This window comes from Taudactylus pleione, unplaced genomic scaffold, assembly GCF_031769625.1.
Source record: "Taudactylus pleione unplaced genomic scaffold, aTauple2 ptg000976l, whole genome shotgun sequence".
Taxonomy (NCBI): Eukaryota; Metazoa; Chordata; class Amphibia; order Anura; family Myobatrachidae; genus Taudactylus; species Taudactylus pleione.
The window spans coordinates 2,233,521-2,252,500 of NW_028285377.1; the positions used below are offsets into that span (position 1 = coordinate 2,233,521).

At 44.3% G+C, this 18,980-nt stretch overlaps 1 protein-coding gene across 4 annotated transcripts in view; it reads left to right on the forward strand.

Moving 5' to 3' along the window:
* ALS2 (alsin Rho guanine nucleotide exchange factor ALS2) overlaps positions 1-18,980 on the forward strand; it is a 212,120-nt gene that overhangs the window by 126,548 nt on the left and 66,592 nt on the right. For 3 of the 4 annotated variants that reach the window (XM_088460710.1, XM_088460709.1, XM_088460711.1), the window contains 5 exons: positions 4,830-4,956; positions 5,564-5,641; positions 5,714-5,847; positions 8,486-8,650; positions 16,321-16,438. In XM_088460710.1, the coding sequence (XP_088316836.1) occupies positions 4,830-4,956; positions 5,564-5,641; positions 5,714-5,847; positions 8,486-8,650; positions 16,321-16,438 (622 nt within the window). The remainder of the gene's footprint in view (positions 1-4,829; positions 4,957-5,563; positions 5,642-5,713; positions 5,848-8,485; positions 8,651-16,320; positions 16,439-18,980) is intronic. The other variant, XM_088460712.1, reaches the window with a different exon arrangement.

The following is an 18,980-nucleotide window of genomic DNA, read 5'->3' on the forward strand; positions in this document are numbered from 1 at the left end:
ATGTAACGCAGCTTCTCCTCTTTCTTTGTGTCCTGTTCCCCTTTCTGGGCATAGATAAGTCAAGTAGTGTTTTTCTCTCTTTAGTGCAGGGGGCTTATTCTCATTGTCCCAGCGAGAATGTGCTGGCTGCCCGGGGTACATCAGTCTGCCACTGCCGAGAGCGGATTTGTTTGCAAACGTAATAAAACTCGCTCCTAGATGAACGCTGTTCTGCGCAAGCACCATGTCGTGTTACAGTACAAGTAATAAGATGCAAATCAATGAAGTATTGTAACTACAAGAATGGCAAAGAGAAACCTTTCATTCAATAAGGGTTATGATTAATTCCCGCAGGCAATAATAATAAATAAACAGAGGGTAATTAAAATCCCACAAATTTATATTAGAACAGTAGAGTCTGAGATACGCAGCTGTCAGTTATAGAGGGTATGGCCCAATAATCCGGACGTCAGAAAATCAGCCTGTAATAGGGGGACCCCGCGCTGGTACCAGGTGGTCTGGTGAAAACTCTCACAAATTTGCGTTTTAGTAGTAAGTGACAAGGTGTTAATATAGGATTCCCATAACGTAAAAAAACGGCCTGCCTGTCCCCCCTTATTACATAGCGTTCTACCCAGTCAATAAGCAAAGGCATTTGATGTGTATGTAGTATCCACTTTAATCGGCCAGTGTGTACCCACCTTTACAGAATTCTGCATGTATATGATCTGAGGGATTAATAATACGACAAGGTATAAGAGGAAAACACAAAAGAGAAGCTGATGTTACCATTAATAGAAAAAAGTAAGGAATAAATAATAAGGTGAATACATCAGTCCAGGGGTGGGGGCAGGGCAGTGTTCCCTCCATTGACCAGACAGTACATATGAAGGGGAAACTGTCTCCCCCGCCCGCACCACTTTCTATTCATCCAATAAACTACAAGGCTTCATTTAGGCCATCTGTGGACATAGGCTCTGACAGAGCGCTCGCTCTGAATCAGGGCCGGGCTATTTTTTTATTTTTTTTTAACGGCCTCCTGGCCGCTCGCATAGCTGTGGGTGACCACCCACAGCTATAGCAAGCGGCCAGGAAGATGGTCGCGATGGTGAAAACCATCGCGACCATCAGGCTTGCGACGAGACCCTTGTGGTAGGGTCTCGTTGCCGCAAGCCCCAGAGAGATTTCGGCTCTAAACAGAGCTCTAACAGAGCTGAAATCTCTCCCACTGACATCACGAGTGATGTCAGTGGGGCCGGCCCCAGACGGAGACGTTCACATGGGAACGCCTCTGTTTGGGCAGCCACTCCCCCGGCCCGCCCACCAAAGGGGGGTGCTGTCACTCAACATCGACAGCACGCCCCCTTTGTTGCGAGACCCGGAGCGACAAAGACTCCGTCGTGCGCATGCGCACTGGCCCACCATCGACCAGGGTGCGAGTGCACAGCGCTTGCGACCGAGTCTGAATCAGGTCCAATCAGTCTGAAGCCTGAAAAAACATTCTGATTCTGCTTTACATAGATGTTTGAAATGATCTCTGCCCCTGTCAGTCTGGCCAGTAGCCTCGAACCCCAGAACAGTTAAACATGGGTTACTCTGATGTGCCTCTAAAAAATGTTGGGGGACACTATGATTTTTCAAACCCTAGAGTATATTTGTACGATGTTCTCTGAAGCTCTCTGAGTTCCTGTTGTACAGACCACAAGTTGTTTAGGGCAATTGCAGCTTCCAACACAAACCACAAAACTAGGCTGACAGGTAATACAATTGTTTAATGTTAAATACAGTCCCAGAAACAACCGGTGAGACTGATTTCCTTTTATTCCCAAGGTAATCACTGGTCAAACATCTATTCTAGACTGATTACACCAGAAGCAACTCGGCGGCTTTTCTGGAAACTAATTATTATTTCTAGAAAGATCTTTTCTGGTTTTAAATGCACTTGGGGCCAAAAAAAACTCTTCAGATTCTTCTTTTTCTTAAATACAATCTGGGGTTTTGGTTCAATAACCTGAGATACAATTGGGTTGTGTTATAATATCTTATAGTTTATTTTAATAATAGTTTTAATAAACCTCAAACTATTATATTGAGAGACAAACAAGAGCAAGGAATCCTTCTTTACCACTTTAGCATTGCTCTGATTTGTCCCTACATGCGTCATTTCAGAGGAACCCTGTGATACAATCTGTCCTAGTGGGCCTTATTTTTCTTATAATGAACCATAATTGCAGGGGTCTCTGCTCTGTCTATTAGGCATCTGGATAGCCTTTCTCAATTAAACTGTTACGGCTTTTAAGTTCATATCTTTTAAAATCTTCAGCACTAGTACAATTGCACCAAATTGTCCCCATCTGACTTAGGCATATTATCAGTCCATGGACGTTAATGTCAACTTTTGTAATGTAAATAGGAGCAACAATCTACTAGTGTTGTGTGTAAATTGGAAATAATTTTATAATTTTTAACCGATTTAAAAGTACATAAAAAAAATTCACATATAAGTGACTAAATTGTGATGTAAACTGTAAATTCATAGTGTTCTGAACGCAGTAACAGATGAAGAATCTCCATCCCAAATCATTATTAAATCATCAGTGTAACAGCCATAGAACACCAAATTTGCCTCGGCTGGTCCTTCCCAAATAAATTGGTCTACAAGTTGGCAAAGCTCGGGGTGAATCTGGTCCCCATGGCTGTACCATGAATTTGTAAATAGTGGGTGGAGTCAAATAGAAAATTATTATGAGTTAAAATATAATTGAATCCAAAAGAAACTCCGTTGTATCTCATAGATTCCCATATCTTTCTCCGATGTATTTTTTATGGCTAAAGTATAAGCCTTCTGAGAGATATTAGTATAAAGAGCCTGGACGTCAAGGGTAAGAAATCCATACCCAGTATGCCAGGCTATTCGCTCCAACTTTTGTAATAGATGTGTGGTGTAAATAGTGATCAACAAAAAAAGATAGTGACCCAATACCCAAAATAATAAAACACCCCAGAGGTAAATTTAGACTTGTGAATTTTTGGTAAATAAGAAAACACTGGTGTTGCAGGGTGGCACGCATATAAAAAAACACATTCCTCTTTGCTAATAATCCCATCCATAAGTGCAGTGTCTAATTATTATCTCAATTCATTTTGAAAGCTGCCTGTTGGATCTTTTTGAATAATTTGGTGGAAAGCAGGATCATTCATTTGTGTCAGGAACATAATCCGTCTCTTCCAGGATGACCTTTCAGAGCAAGCCTTTTCTCATGGGACAAATTCCGTCTCCCTAGATCTCTATTGGGATTTTTCTTACAGAGATCCTGAAACTTCTTTAAAGTATTTTAGAAAATAATTGAATAGTGGGGTTTTTTTAGCTAAGAGGATAAAAATTTGTTCTCTTAAGTGTCTTTCTGTCCACATCTGTCAGATGATCACAAACATCATAAAGTTGCATTGCCTTATCTGGAATTATTGCTCTCACTTTGTAATGATTCCAGTACTATTAGCCACTACTCATCCACTCCATCCAGCATTATTAGGCACTACTCCTCCACTCCATCCAGCATTATTAGGCACTACTCATCCACTCCATCCAGCATTATTAGGCACTACTCATCCACTCCATCCAGCATTATTAGGCACTACTCATCCACTCCATCCAGCATTATTAGGCACTACTCATCCACCCCATCCAGCATTATTAGGCACTACTCATCCACTCCGTCCAGCATTATTAGGCACTACTCATCCACTCCGTCCAGCATTATTAGGCACTACTCATCCACTCCGTCCAGCATTATTAGGCACTACTCATCCACCCCGTCCAGCATTATTAGCCACTACTCATCCACTCCATCCAGCATTATTAGCCACTACTCATCCACTCCATCCAGCATTATTAGCCACTACTCATCCACTCCATCCAGCATTATTAGCCACTACTCATCCACCCCATCCAGCATTATTAGGCACTACTCATCCACTCCATCCAGCATTATTAGCCACTACTCATCCACTCCATCCAGCATTATTAGCCACTACTCATCCACTCCGTCCAGCATTATTAGCCACTACTCATCCACTCCGTCCAGCATTATTAGCCACTACTCATCCACTCCGTCCAGCATTATTAGCCACTACTCATCCACTCCGTCCAGCATTATTAGCCACTACTCATCCACTCCGTCCAGCATTATTAGCCACTACTCATCCACTCCGTCCAGCATTATTAGCCACTACTCATCCACTCCGTCCAGCATTATGGGATTGTCACTCCCTTTTTTTTTCTTGTGTTTTTTAATGAAAAATATCGCTGTCTACAAAGAGAGCAGACATAGTCATTTATTTCCGAAAATAGGTTGAATAAATTAGGGTTAGCACTAAGGGCAGAATTCTGTCCTTTAGAAAGTAATCTTAGTTCTGCATCATTCAATGTTCTTGTTTAAAGTGCCACATTCAGACCAGGGTTGTTTTCATTTTCGTTAACCAAGGGTGAGGTAGGTAACCGTGAGGATTTCACCTTGGCATCATTACCATTGGATGGAGTGTAATGGCACCAGTCAGGCTATTGGATGGAGTGTAATAGCACCGGTCAGGCCTTTGGATGGAGGGTAATAGTACCGGTCAGGCCTTTGGATGGAGTGTAATAGCACCGGTCAGGCCTTTGGATGGAGTGTAATAGCACCGGTCAGGCCTTTGGATGGAGTGTAATAGCGCCAGGGGGGAGCAGCACCACTTGCAGAAGTACCTGTAATATTGGTGTGTGATGTTATGCAGATATTGGTAGAGGTATAAAAGTCAAGCATTGTAAAATGTGACAGTAGGAAAGCTGTTTTAGAGTACATTGATTTCCACAGTCTTGTTTGCTACAGGGGAGAGAAATACATGGGAATGTGGCAGGATGATCTTCGGCAAGGCATTGGGCTGGTGGTGACGCAGTTTGGTTTATACTATGAAGGAGCCTTCAACATCAATAAGATGATGGTGAGTGACATTTAAAGTAACCTATACTCAGTATAAAGTGGTTTTTCTTATCTACTGTATAACTCCCCATAATGTGGTCTGGCTGATCTGTACTCACCATGATGTGGTCTGGCTGATCTGGACTCACTAGAATGTGGTCTGGCTGATCTGGACTCACTAGAATGTGGTCTGGCTGATCTGGACTCACTAGAATGTGGTCTGGCTGATCTGGACTCACTAGAATGTGGTCTGGCTGATCTGGACTCACTAGAATGTGGTCTGGCTGATCTGGACTCACTAGAATGTGGTCTGGCTGATCTGGACTCGCCAGAATGTGGTCTGGCTGATCTGGACTCGCCAGAATGTGGTCTGGCTGATCTGGACTCGCCAGAATGTGGTCTGGCTGAGCTGGACTCACCATGATGTGGGCTGGCTGAGCTGGACTCACCATGATGTGGGCTGGCTGAGCTGGACTCACCATGATGTGGGCTGGCTGAGCTGGACTCACCATGATGTGGGCTGGCTGAGCTGGACTCACCATGATGTGGGCTGGCTGATCTGGACTCACCATGATGTGGTTATTCGATTATCTCCATTAATTTCGATTTGTATATTTCTGTGTGAGTAGGGATGTGGGGTCCTGCTCTCTGAAGATGACACCATTTATGAAGGAGAATTCTCAGATGACTGGACTTTAAATGGGAAGGTGAGTTTCTTTTGGTTGGGTTTTGGTTGTAATGTGTTACTCTGTGAATGTTTAATGTTGTCTCTATTTTAGGGAGTACTCACTATGCCCAATGGAGACTGTATTGAGGGTGTTTTCAGTGGAGAGTGGGGATCTGGAATCAAAGTCAGTGGCACATATATAAAGCCAAGCTTGTATGAAGGGGAGAAGGATGATACGAAGACACTGTGAGTCAATATTTCCTATTCCGCAACGCTATATGATCATTATATTCTATGGGGGGTGCAGCACATAGTCATAGGCCCTGTCATTATGAGTGAAGAGACCATTCTCTTGGGTGTGGTGTGTTCCCCCGCAATAGCACAATAGCTAGACCAGTTTTAGCTTCGGATCTCCAATATGGACCTTCCCCCCTGTGTACAGATGACCGGTAATAAGATGCAGTTTTATTTTTTATCTTCTTCCCGGGTCATCCCCAGGGCTCAGTTTTATTCCAATGGCATCTCAGGCTTAGCAGCATACTCATACCCCCTTTTATACCCAAATTCCGGGTCTGACCCTGAGGTTGGAATAGGGTTCCAATCCGGATCAGACTCGGAACTTCCCCGGTGCTGACCCAGGATATTCCTGTGTCGGCATTGTTCACTGCAGTGACCCGGCTCTTCCGGCGTTGAAGTGGACACTTGGAGATGACGTCCTCTCCGATCGCCACTGAAGCCAGCCAATCGGCAGGCATGCAGCACAATCCGGGTTATAGTGACCTGGATTGTGGCATTTACACTGCAGGGATTCACAGGTTATTCCCGTGTTAAACCCTGCAAGTTACCTGGGTTGGATTGCCGGGTCACTCTACCCAGGAATCCAACCCTGTTCCATTTTACGCCCAGAAGCAACCCAGGTTAATCCTGAAAAACCCTTCAGCTCTGGTGTAAAAGGGTTATCAGTTAGCCACAGGCTTTACCGCATGTCTTTTAAATGCCGGTTTAAGTGCCTGTAGCTATTCAATTATTGCCTGCATAGAGCTTTAGTCCCCAGGATAAGTGCCCGTAGTTATTCCATTATTGCCTGCATAGAGCTTTAGTCCCCATGATAAGTGCCCGTAGCTATTCAGTTATTGCCTGCATATAGCTTTAGTCCCCAGGATAAGTGCCCGTAGCTATTCAGTTATTGCCTGCATATAGCTTTAGTCCCCAGGACAAGTGCCCGTAGCTATTCAATTATTGCCTGCATATAGCTTTAGTCCCCAGGATAAGTGCCTGTAGCTATTCCATTATTGCTTGCATATAGCTTTAGTCCCCAGGATAAGTGCCTGTAGCTATTCCATTATTGCTTGCATATAGCTTTAGTCCCCAGGACAAGTGCCTGTAGCTATTCAATTATTGCCTGCATATAGCTTTAGTCCCCAGGATAAGTGTCCGTAGTTATTCCATTATTGCCTGCATATAGCTTCAGTCCCCAGGATAAGTGTCCGTAGCTATTCAGTTATTGCTTGCATATAGCTTTAGTCCCCAGGATAAGTGTCCGTAGTTATTCCATTATTGCTTGCATATAGCTTTAGTCCCCAGGACAAGTGCCTGTAGCTATTCAATTATTGATTGAATAGAGCTTTAGTCCCCAGGATAAGTGCCCGTAGCTATTCAGTTATTGCCTGCATATAGCTTTAGTCCCCAGGACAAGTGCCTGTAGCTATTCCATTATTGCCTGCATATAGCTTTAGTCCCCAGGATAAGTGCCTGTAGCTATTCCATTATTGCCTGCATATAGCTTTAGTCCCCAGGATAAGTGGCTGTAGCTATTCCGTTATTGCCTGCATATAGCTTTAGTCCCCAGGATAAGTGCCTGTAGCTATTCCATTATTGCCTGCAAATAGCTTTAGTCCCCAGGATAAGTGCCTGTAGTTATTCCGTTATTGCTTGCATATAGCTTTAGTCCCCAGGATAAGTGCCCGTAGTTATTCAATTATTGCCTGTATATAGCTTTAGTCCCCAGGATAAGTGCCTGTAGCTATTCAATTATTGCCTGCATATAGCTTTAGTCCCCAGGATAAGTGCCTGTAGCTATTCCATTATTGCCTGCATATAGCTTTAGTCCCCAGGATAAGTGGCTGTAGCTATTCCGTTATTGCCTGCATATAGCTTTAGTCCCCAGGATAAGTGCCTGTAGCTATTCCATTATTGCCTGCAAATAGCTTTAGTCCCCAGGATAAGTGCCTGTAGTTATTCCGTTATTGCTTGCATATAGCTTTAGTCCCCAGGATAAGTGCCCGTAGTTATTCAATTATTGCCTGTATATAGCTTTAGTCCCCAGGATAAGTGCCTGTAGCTATTCAATTATTGCCTGCATATAGCTTTCTTATTTTTATTTTATTTGTACAAAGTTTTGGGTGAACATAATGATAAAGCTTGAATGATCACATTTGTAAACTATATAATAGAAGGGAAAGAGCAGATTTGTATAGGGTGCACTAATATTAAAATATAACCTTTATTAATATATTTTAACATTTAATACAATACAAAAGCAAGGTGAAATATATGGATAAAAGTATATAGAAAGATTAGTGTATAAAGAATGTGATTATAATAAAAGAATACAACTGATGCCCTTTTTTTCTCCCACATTTGTAACCTATATTTTGGATTAGATCCCATCATTTGAATTGTTCATGTGCCGCTCTTCTAGTAGAGTCGGCACCATGAGACTAAGGAAGTGGCACAGTTTGCCCAGTCCTGATAAATTCCAAACCAAGAGGAACATCGCTTATGTGACGTTTAGCGTATGTCTCGGGGGCTTAGTGTTGTGTATAACAAATGCATTGACTGTAACGAGATTACGTATATGATGTTCCACATGATGTATGTGCAGGAAGTTGGGCCGTCTGTCAGTAGCAGCTGACGAGAAGTGGAAAGCCATCTTTGATGAGTGTTGGAGACAGCTTGGATGTGATGTTGCAGGAAAAGGAGACCCCCACAGAGCCTGGGGAAACATTGCTGTGGCAATTACCACTAAGAGACGTCAGCAGAAGGACAGGTGTGTGTCTGTAGTCAGCCTATTAGGTCAGGTATATAACAAATAGACTATTGCTGCCATTAATTGAAGCTGTGCGGTCTCACCAATGTGCCACCAGGTATACTAAGCAAGAATAGAGGCGATAACTAATAAGAGTCCATTAATAAATACATCTGTCATAATGGGGGTGTGCGTGGCAATACGCACACCCAGTCTTGTTCCACAACTTGTGCTTCACCATAGCAAATGCCATATGTAACAATGGAGGACTCCTACCAAGGTGAGAGCCGGGAGAGGTATCACTTTGTATATATCGTCATAATTACCTACAAAATATATAGAATTGTCCCTGCAGTAAAACGTAGCAGATTATACACTGTGGTGAGTGCGCCGTAGTCCTGGGAATACAGTATAATGTAGCAGATTATACACTGTGGTGAATGCGCCGTAGTCCTGGGAATATAGTATAATGTAGCAGATTATGCACTGGTGAATGTGCCATAGTCCTGGGAATATAGTATAATGTAGCAGATTATACACTGGTGAATGCGCCATAGTCCTGGGAATACAGTATAATGTAGCAGATTATACACTGTGGTGAATGCGCCATAGTCCTGGGAATACAGTATAATGTAGCAGATTATACACTGTGGTGAGTGCGCCATAGTCCTGGGAATACAGTATAATGTAGCAGATTATACACTGTGGTGAGTGCGCCATAGTCCTGGGAATACAGTATAATGTAGCAGATTATACACTGTGGTGAATGCGCCATAGTCCTGGGAATACAGTATAATGTAGCAGATTATACACTGTGGTGAATGCGCCATAGTCCTGGGAATACAGTATAATGTAGCAGATTATACACTGTGGTGAATGCGCCATAGTCCTGGGAATACAGTATAATGTAGCAGATTATACACTGTGGTGAATGCGCCATAGTCCTGGGAATACAGTATAATGTAGCAGATTATACACTGTGGTGAATGCGCCATAGTCCTGGGAATACAGTATAATGTAGCAGATTATACACTGTGGTGAGTGCGCCATAGTCCTGGGAATACAGTATAATGTAGCAGATTATACACTGTGGTGAGTGCGCCATAGTCCTGGGAATACAGTATAATGTAGCAGATTATACACTGTGGTGAATGCGCCATAGTCCTGGGAATACAGTATAATGTAGCAGATTATACACTGTGGTGAGTGCGCCATAGTCCTGGGAATACAGTATAATGTAGCAGATTATACACTGTGGTGAATGCGCCATAGTCCTGGGAATACAGTATAATGTAGCAGATTATACACTGTGGTGAGTGCGCCATAGTCCTGGGAATACAGTATAATGTAGCAGATTATACACTGTGGTGAATGCGCCATAGTCCTGGGAATACAGTATAATGTAGCAGATTATACACTGTGGTGAATACGCCATAGTCCTGGGAATACAGTATAATGTAGCAGATTATACACTGTGGTGAATGCGCCATAGTCCTGGGAATACAGTATAATGTAGCAGATTATACACTGTGGTGAATGCGCCATAGTCCTGGGAATATAGTATAATGTAGCAGATTATACACTGGTGAGTGCGCCATAGTCCTGGGAATACAGTATAATGTAGCAGATTATACACTGTGGTGAGTGCGCCATAGTCCTGGGAATACAGTATAATGTAGCAGATTATACACTGGTGAGTGCGCCATAGTCCTGGGAATACAGTATAATGTAGCAGATTATACACTGGTGAGTGCGCCATAGTCCTGGGAATACAGTATAATGTAGCAGATTATACACTGTGGTGAGTGCGCCGTAGTCCTGGGAATACAGTATAATGTAGCAGATTATACACTGTGGTGAATACGCCATAGTCCTGGGAATACAGTATAATGTAGCAGATTATACACTGTGGTGAATGCGCCATAGTCCTGGGAATACAGTATAATGTAGCAGATTATACACTGTGGTGAATGCGCCATAGTCCTGGGAATATAGTATAATGTAGCAGATTATACACTGTGGTGAGTGCGCCATAGTCCTGGGAATACAGTATAATGTAGCAGATTATACACTGTGGTGAATGCGCCATAGTCCTGGGAATACAGTATAATGTAGCAGATTATACACTGTGGTGAATGCGCCATAGTCCTGGGAATACAGTATAATGTAGCAGATTATACACTGTGGTGAATGCGCCATAGTCCTGGGAATACAGTATAATGTAGCAGATTATACACTGTGGTGAGTGCGCCATAGTCCTGGGAATACAGTATAATGTAGCAGATTATACACTGTGGTGAATGCGCCATAGTCCTGGGAATACAGTATAATGTAGCAGATTATACACTGTGGTGAATGCGCCATAGTCCTGGGAATACAGTATAATGTAGCAGATTATACACTGTGGTGAATGCGCCATAGTCCTGGGAATACAGTATAATGTAGCAGATTATACACTGTGGTGAGTGCGCCATAGTCCTGGGAATACAGTATAATGTAGCAGATTATACACTGTGGTGAGTGCGCCGTAGTCCTGGGAATACAGTATAATGTAGCAGATTATACACTGTGGTGAGTGCGCCGTAGTCCTGGGAATACAGTATAATGTAGCAGATTATACACTGTGGTGAGTGCGCCGTAGTCCTGGGAATACAGTATAATGTAGCAGATTATACACTGTGGTGAGTGCGCCGTAGTCCTGGGAATACAGTATAATGTAGCAGATTATACACTGTGGTGAGTGCGCCGTAGTCCTGGGAATACAGTATAATGTAGCAGATTATACACTGTGGTGAGTGCGCCGTAGTCCTGGGAATACAGTATAATGTAGCAGATTATACACTGTGGTGAGTGCGCCGTAGTCCTGGGAATACAGTATAATGTAGCAGATTATACACTGTGGTGAGTGCGCCGTAGTCCTGGGAATACAGTATAATGTAGCAGATTATACACTGTGGTGAGTGCGCCGTAGTCCTGGGAATACAGTATAATGTAGCAGATTATACACTGTGGTGAGTGCGCCGTAGTCCTGGGAATACAGTATAATGTAGCAGATTATACACTGTGGTGAATGCGCCGTAGTCCTGGGAATACAGTATAATGTAGCAGATTATACACTGTGGTGAATGCGCCGTAGTCCTGGGAATACAGTATAATGTAGCAGATTATACACTGTGGTGAATGCGCCATAGTCCTGGGAATACAGTATAATGTAGCAGATTATACACTGTGGTGAATGCGCCATAGTCCTGGGAATACAGTATAATGTAGCAGATTATACACTGTGGTGAATGCGCCGTAGTCCTGGGAATACAGTATAATGTAGCAGATTATACACTGTGGTGAGTGCGCCGTAGTCCTGGGAATACAGTATAATGTAGCAGATTATACACTGTGGTGAATGCGCCGTAGTCCTGGGAATACAGTATAATGTAGCAGATTATACACTGTGGTGAATGCGCCGTAGTCCTGGGAATACAGTATAATGTAGCAGATTATACACTGTGGTGAATGCGCCGTAGTCCTGGGAATACAGTATAATGTAGCAGATTATACACTGTGGTGAATGCGCCATAGTCCTGGGAATACAGTATAATGTAGCAGATTATACACTGTGGTGAATACGCCATAGTCCTGGGAATACAGTATAATGTAGCAGATTATACACTGTGGTGAATGCGCCATAGTCCTGGGAATACAGTATAATGTAGCAGATTATACACTGTGGTGAATGCGCCATAATCCTGGGAATATAGTATAATGTAGCAGATTATACACTGGTGAGTGCGCCATAGTCCTGGGAATACAGTATAATGTAGCAGATTATACACTGTGGTGAGTGCGCCATAGTCCTGGGAATATAGTATAATGTAGCAGATTATACACTGGTGAATGCGCCATAGTCCTGGGAATACAGTATAATGTAGCAGATTATACACTGTGGTGAGTGCGCCATAGTCCTGGGAATACAGTATAATGTAGCAGATTATACACTGTGGTGAATGCGCCATAGTCCTGGGAATACAGTATAATGTAGCAGATTATACACTGTGGTGAATGCGCCATAGTCCTGGGAATACAGTATAATGTAGCAGATTATACACTGTGGTGAATGCGCCATAGTCCTGGGAATACAGTATAATGTAGCAGATTATACACTGTGGTGAGTGCGCCATAGTCCTGGGAATACAGTATAATGTAGCAGATTATACACTGTGGTGAATGCGCCATAGTCCTGGGAATACAGTATAATGTAGCAGATTATACACTGTGGTGAGTGCGCCGTAGTCCTGGGAATACAGTATAATGTAGCAGATTATACACTGTGGTGAATGCGCCATAGTCCTGGGAATACCGTATAATGTAGCAGATTATACACTGGTGAGTGCGCCATAGTCCTGGGAATACAGTATAATGTAGCAGATTATACACTGTGGTGAGTGCTCCATAGTCCTGGGAATACAGTATAATGTAGCAGATTATACACTGTGGTGAATGCGCCATAGTCCTGGGAATACAGTATAATGTAGCAGATTATACACTGTGGTGAATGCGCCATAGTCCTGGGAATACAGTATAATGTAGCAGATTATACACTGTGGTGAATGCGCCATAGTCCTGGGAATACAGTATAATGTAGCAGATTATACACTGTGGTGAGTGCGCCGTAGTCCTGGGAATACAGTATAATGTAACTCGTGCACATGGTGGTGATTATGTGTATATGATAGGGGACCCCCCGTACACACTTACCAGTGTCTAGAACTCAATGGTAAAGGCCAAATACATACCATTTGTATAATAATAAAAGTTCATTATCCAAGGGCCTAATTCAGAGGTGGACGCAAAGGCCGTCGGTGCTGCATCTTCTTACCCAGCGCTTCTGAGAAATTACACAAATGCCGCAGCTGCCATCTGTTGGAAAGACGCCCACCTCCCGCTTCTCAGATTTGCCACTCGCTACTTCCTGTGGTTATTCATTGCAACTAAGCCGCTGAGGCCAGTGACGCTGCGCCCGAGTCCTTATCCGCCATCATGGGGATTGGGCAGGGTAGCTCAGATGGGCGTGCAGTAGACAAAACTTCGGCCATTTGCCTCTGAATCCGGCCCAAAGTTACTAACGCTGGGATGACTTAATTGTTACTTTTTAAATTTTTTTACAACTTCATTTTTAGTTTGCATTACAGTATGCTCAATTATAAATGTTATTTTCACACAAGAAATCATTACAGCTGTTTATCCTGTACACGCGAGGCCGGTCTGGCCGAGATTAATACATGGTTCCTGTTGTAATTCACAGATCTGTTTTTATTTGTAGAATTGTTTGTTAATCATTTTAAGGGAGAGTCGTCTTGTATATTACAAGAGATCAATAATAGATTGTAAGCTTCTTAATCATCTCACCTACAGTATGTAAGGCGCCGATATTCTACACAAATAAGCTCCTTGTGGAGGGAAACCATACGAGTGTTTTCATTGGTGCTCCATCATTGGCTTCTCTGTGCACTTGTCAGTCTCCATGTATGGAGAAACCATATGTTGACTGAATGCTGATCTCTGGGTAACTGAAAACGATGTGTAATGAGTGTGTGTGATGAGTGGGGCCTGGGCACTTTCAAAACCGGCTCAAACTCTGGCTCCTCCTCATATATCCCAACCTGACCTTCCAGCACCCGTTTCTGTAAGTGTCTGAGTGTGCAGGCGTGCTGCATATTGCTGGAATCTGCTTCTCTTTATTTATTGGCTTTTTCTCCCTTTGGAGTCCCTCAGCGGGTACTAGGGACGCATGGGGTGGCTGTGGAGGGATGATTTTCGGCTCCCCTCTCCTTCATGAAATCCTCTCCTGGGAGACCTAGAGTGCTTCTGTCACAGGTAGTGTTCTGGTCCCCAGAGCCTCCACTCCACTGGGACAGGAGTTCCACGCCGCGCTCAGAACAGGCAGTAAAATGTAAGAGGTTCCATACTGGGTTCAGCAGAGCGTGGTAGCAGTTGTGGTTCTCCTCCTTCTGGGTTCAAACTCTGTTAGGGGGCCAGGCAGGTACAGGGGGTAAGTGAGGCGGCTGCTTCCTCATAAGGATCATCTCCTTGCTGGTTTTGAACGTTAATGCCTAGGGTGTTGACACACTGGTTAGCACAGTCAGAGAGGTTCTTCTGATACAGTCTTATGATGTTCAGGACAGGGCTCTCTATAAATGGAAATAGACAGCCTGTCATGTTTTGAAGATGTCCTGATAGAAAGTTCAAACTTTGTAGGAAAGTTAATTTTATTTTCCTATTGCAGTTGGCAGATATAAGCAAGTGGAATTGCCTCCCAAGGTAAATGCTCATTACACTAGTTTGGCTAAGGCTACCATCATTCCTATCCCCATTGCGGTGTCATGAAAGGGCAGTTCAGCAAGGGAAATTTTAAGGTATTTTGAAATCTTTATTCACAGTAGATGGAGCCTGCGCTAGCCTCGGCCTTGGTAAATAAGGCACTGGAATGCTGGGCGATTCAGTTGGTGCAGGGGGAAGCAGTCTAATGCTCCGAAAGCGGATCTCCTCTTGTACCAACTTGCGGGAGGCAACCATTGATACATGCTAAGTAGGGGCCACATTTTTGCTGCAGTGGTTACAGTATATAGATCTTTGCAGCTGTGTTATTGGCAGTCTGACAACTCAAAAAGACTTTAGAAGCTCTTCCTTTTTCAATTGATATCTGATCCAGAACTAGGCAGCATAGGTAAGGAAGTAGGTAAGATGATATGCAGCATAGGCAAGGAAGTAGGTAAGATGGCATGCAGCATAGGTAAGGAAGTAGGTAAGATGGTGACATGCAGCATAGGTAAGGAAGTAGATAAGATGATGGCAGGCAGCATAGGTAAGGAAGTAGATAAGATGATGGCAGGCAGCATAGGTAAGGAAGTAGGTAAGATGATGGCATGCAGCATAGGTAAGGAAGTAGGTAAGATGATGGCAGGCAGCATAGGTAAGGAAGTAGGTAAGATGATATGCAGCATAGGTAAGGAAGTAGGTAAGATGGCATGCAGCATAGGTAAGGAAGTAGGTAAGATGGCATGCAGCATAGGTAAGGAAGTAGGTAAGATGGCATGCAGCATAGGTAAGGAAGTAGGTAAGATGGCATGCAGCATAGGTAAGGAAATAGGTAAGATGATATGCAGTATAGGTAAGGAAGTTAAAGATGGCATGCAGCACAGGTAAGGAAGTAGGTAAGATAATGGCACGCAGCATAGGTAAGGAAGTAGGTAAGATGATGGCACGCAGCATAGGTAAGGAAGTAGGTAAGATGATGGCATGCAGCATAGGTAAGGAAGTAGGTAAGATGATGGCAGGCAGCATAGGTAAGGAAGTAGTAAGATGATGGCATGCAGCATAGGTAAGGAAGTAGGTAAGATGATGGCAGGCAGCATAGGTAAGGAAGTAGGTAAGATGATGGCAGGCAGCATAGGTAAGGAAGTAGGCAAGATTATGGCAGGCAGCATAAGTAAGGAAGTAGGTAAGATGATGGCAGGCAGCATAGGTAAGGAAGTAAGTAAGATGATGGAAGGCAGCATAGGTAAGGAAGTAGGCAAGATGATGGCAGGCAGCATAGGTAAGGAAGTAGGCAAGATGATGGCAGGCAGCATAGGTAAGGAAGTAGGCAGCATGAAAGTGTCCATAGTAATCTGTCCATTGAATATACTCTCTTACAGCCCAGAAGCACTAAGTCGCTCCCATACACAGACGCTGGAGAGCTTGGAGCGAATCCCTCAGCACACTGGTCCTTTCACCATGGAGATATATGAGAAGATCAAGTCGTATCTAATTAATGTAAATTACACTTTTTTTTTTTCTTTGCTTTATTTACACTGAATATAACTTTGTCTTAGATATTAGAATCTGTATTATGTGTGTTGTACATTATATAACTTTTTTTTATAAATTAAAGGATCTACTTATTTGTCTGTCTTCCTCTAAATCACGTTCTTTAACGGCTGCAGTGTGCCGCGGCTCAGCGGTTGAACAACGCTGTTTTAGAGGATTCTCTGTTCTGAAATGTGCCGCCAGAAATGCCGCAGATCATCACTGCAATATCGGACTTTAGCACCACTTGGGATCTTCCAGGTGTAGCCTGTAACGTATGACTCATAGGTCACGCACGCCACGTCGCCTTCCCACCCGCCCAGTGCTGCACCCTGCTCCGTGACACAGGCTCTGGCTCTGCATAAACTCCCACCGCTGAGGGAAACTGAGCTTCTTCACATTACCGTGGGGGCCAATGTGTGTGTAATTACTGTGGGGCCAGTGTGTGTGTGTAATTACTGTGGGGGCCAGTGTGTGTGTAATTACTGTGGGGGCCGATGTGTGTGTGTGTGTAATTACTGTGGGGGCCAATGTGTGTGTGTGTGTAATTACTGTGGGGGCCAATGTGTGTGGGCGTGATTTTACTGTGGGGGCCAGTGGGTGTGTAATTACTGTGGGGGCCAGTGGGTGTGTAATTACTGTGGGGGCCAGTGGGTGTGTAATTACTGTGGGGGCCAGTGGGTGTGTGTAATTACTGTGGGGGCCAGTGTGTGTGTGTAATTACTGTGGGGGCCAGTGTGTGTGTGTGTGTGTGTGTGTGTGTGTGTGTGTGTGTAATTACTGTGGGGGCCAATGTGTGTGGGTGTGATTTTACTGTGGGGGCCAGTGGGTGTGTAATTACTGTGGGGGCCAGTGGGTGTGTAATTACTGTGGGGGCCAGTGGGTGTGTAATTACTGTGGGGGCCAGTGGGTGTGTAATTACTGTGGGGGCCAGTGGGTGTGTAATTACTGTGGGGGCCAGTGGGTGTGTGTAATTACTGTGGGGGCCAGTGTGTGTGTGTAATTACTGTGGGGGCCAGTGTGTGTGTGTGTGTGTGTGTGTGTGTGTGTGTGTGTGTGTGTGTAATTACTGTGGGGGCCAATGTGTGTGGGTGTGATTTTACTGTGGGGGCCAGTGGGTGTGTAATTACTGTGGGGGCCAGTGGGTGTGTAATTACTGTGGGGGCCAGTGGGTGTGTAATTACTGTGGGGGCCAGTGGGTGTGTAATTACTGTGGGGGCCAGTGGGTGTGTAATTACTGTGGGGGCCAGTGTGTGTGTGTAATTACTGTGGGGGCCAATGTGTGTGTGTGTGTGTGTAATTACTGTGGGGGCCAATGTGTGTGGGTGTGATTTTACTGTGGGGGCCAGTGGGTGTGTAATTACTGTGGGGGCCAATGTGTGTGTGTGTGTGATTACTGTGGGGGCCAATGTGTGTGTGTGTGTGATTACTGTGGGGGGGCCAATGTGTGTGTGTGTGTAAGTACTGTGGGGGGCCAATGTGCGTGTGTGTGTAAGTACTGTGGGGGGCCAATGTGCGTGTGTGTGTAAGTACTGTGGGGGGCCAATGTGCGTGTGTGTGTAATTACTGTGGGGGCCAATGTGCGTGTGTGTGTAATTACTGTGGGGGCCAATGTGCGTGTGTGTGTAATTACTGTGGGGGCCAATGTGCGTGTGTGTGTAATTACTGTGGTGGCCAATCTGTGTGTGTGTAATTACTCTGGGGGCCAGTGTGTGTGTGTGTGTGTAATTACTCTGGGGGCCAATGTGTGTGTGTGTGTGTGTTTAATTACTCTGGGGGCCAATGTGTGTGTGTGTGTGTGTTTAATTACTCTGGGGGCCAATGTGTGTGTGTGTAATTACTGTGGGGGGCCAATGTGTGTGTGTGTGTGTGTAATTACTGTGGGGGCCAATGTGTGTGTGTGTGTGTGTGTGTAATTACTGTGGGGGCCAATGTGTGTGTGTGTGTGTAATTACTGTGGGGGCCAATGTGTGTGTGTGTGTGTGTAATTACTGTGGGGGCCAATGTGTGTGTGTGTGTGTAATTACTGTGGGGGGCCAATGTGTGTGTGTGTAATTACTGTGGGGGGCCAATGTGCATGTGTGTGTTATTACTGTGGGGGCCAATGTGTGTGTAATTACTGTGGGGGCCAATGTGTGTGTAATTACTGTGGGGGGCCAATGTGTGTGTGTGTGTGTGTGTGTAATTACTGTGGGGGCCAATGTGTGTGTGTGTGTGTAATTACTGTGGGGGCCAATGTGTGTGTGTGTGTGTGTAATTACTGTGGGGGCCAATGTGTGTGTGTGTGTGTAATTACTGTGGGGGGCCAATGTGTGTGTGTGTAATTACTGTGGGGGGCCAATGTGTGTGTGTGTGTGTGTGTAATTACTGTGGGGGGCCAATGTGTGTGTAATTACTGTGGGGGCCAATGTGTGTGTAATTACTGTGGGGGGCCAATGTGTGTGTGTGTGTGTGTGTGTGTGTGTAATTACTATGGGGGGCCAATGTGTGTGTGTGTGTGTAATTACTG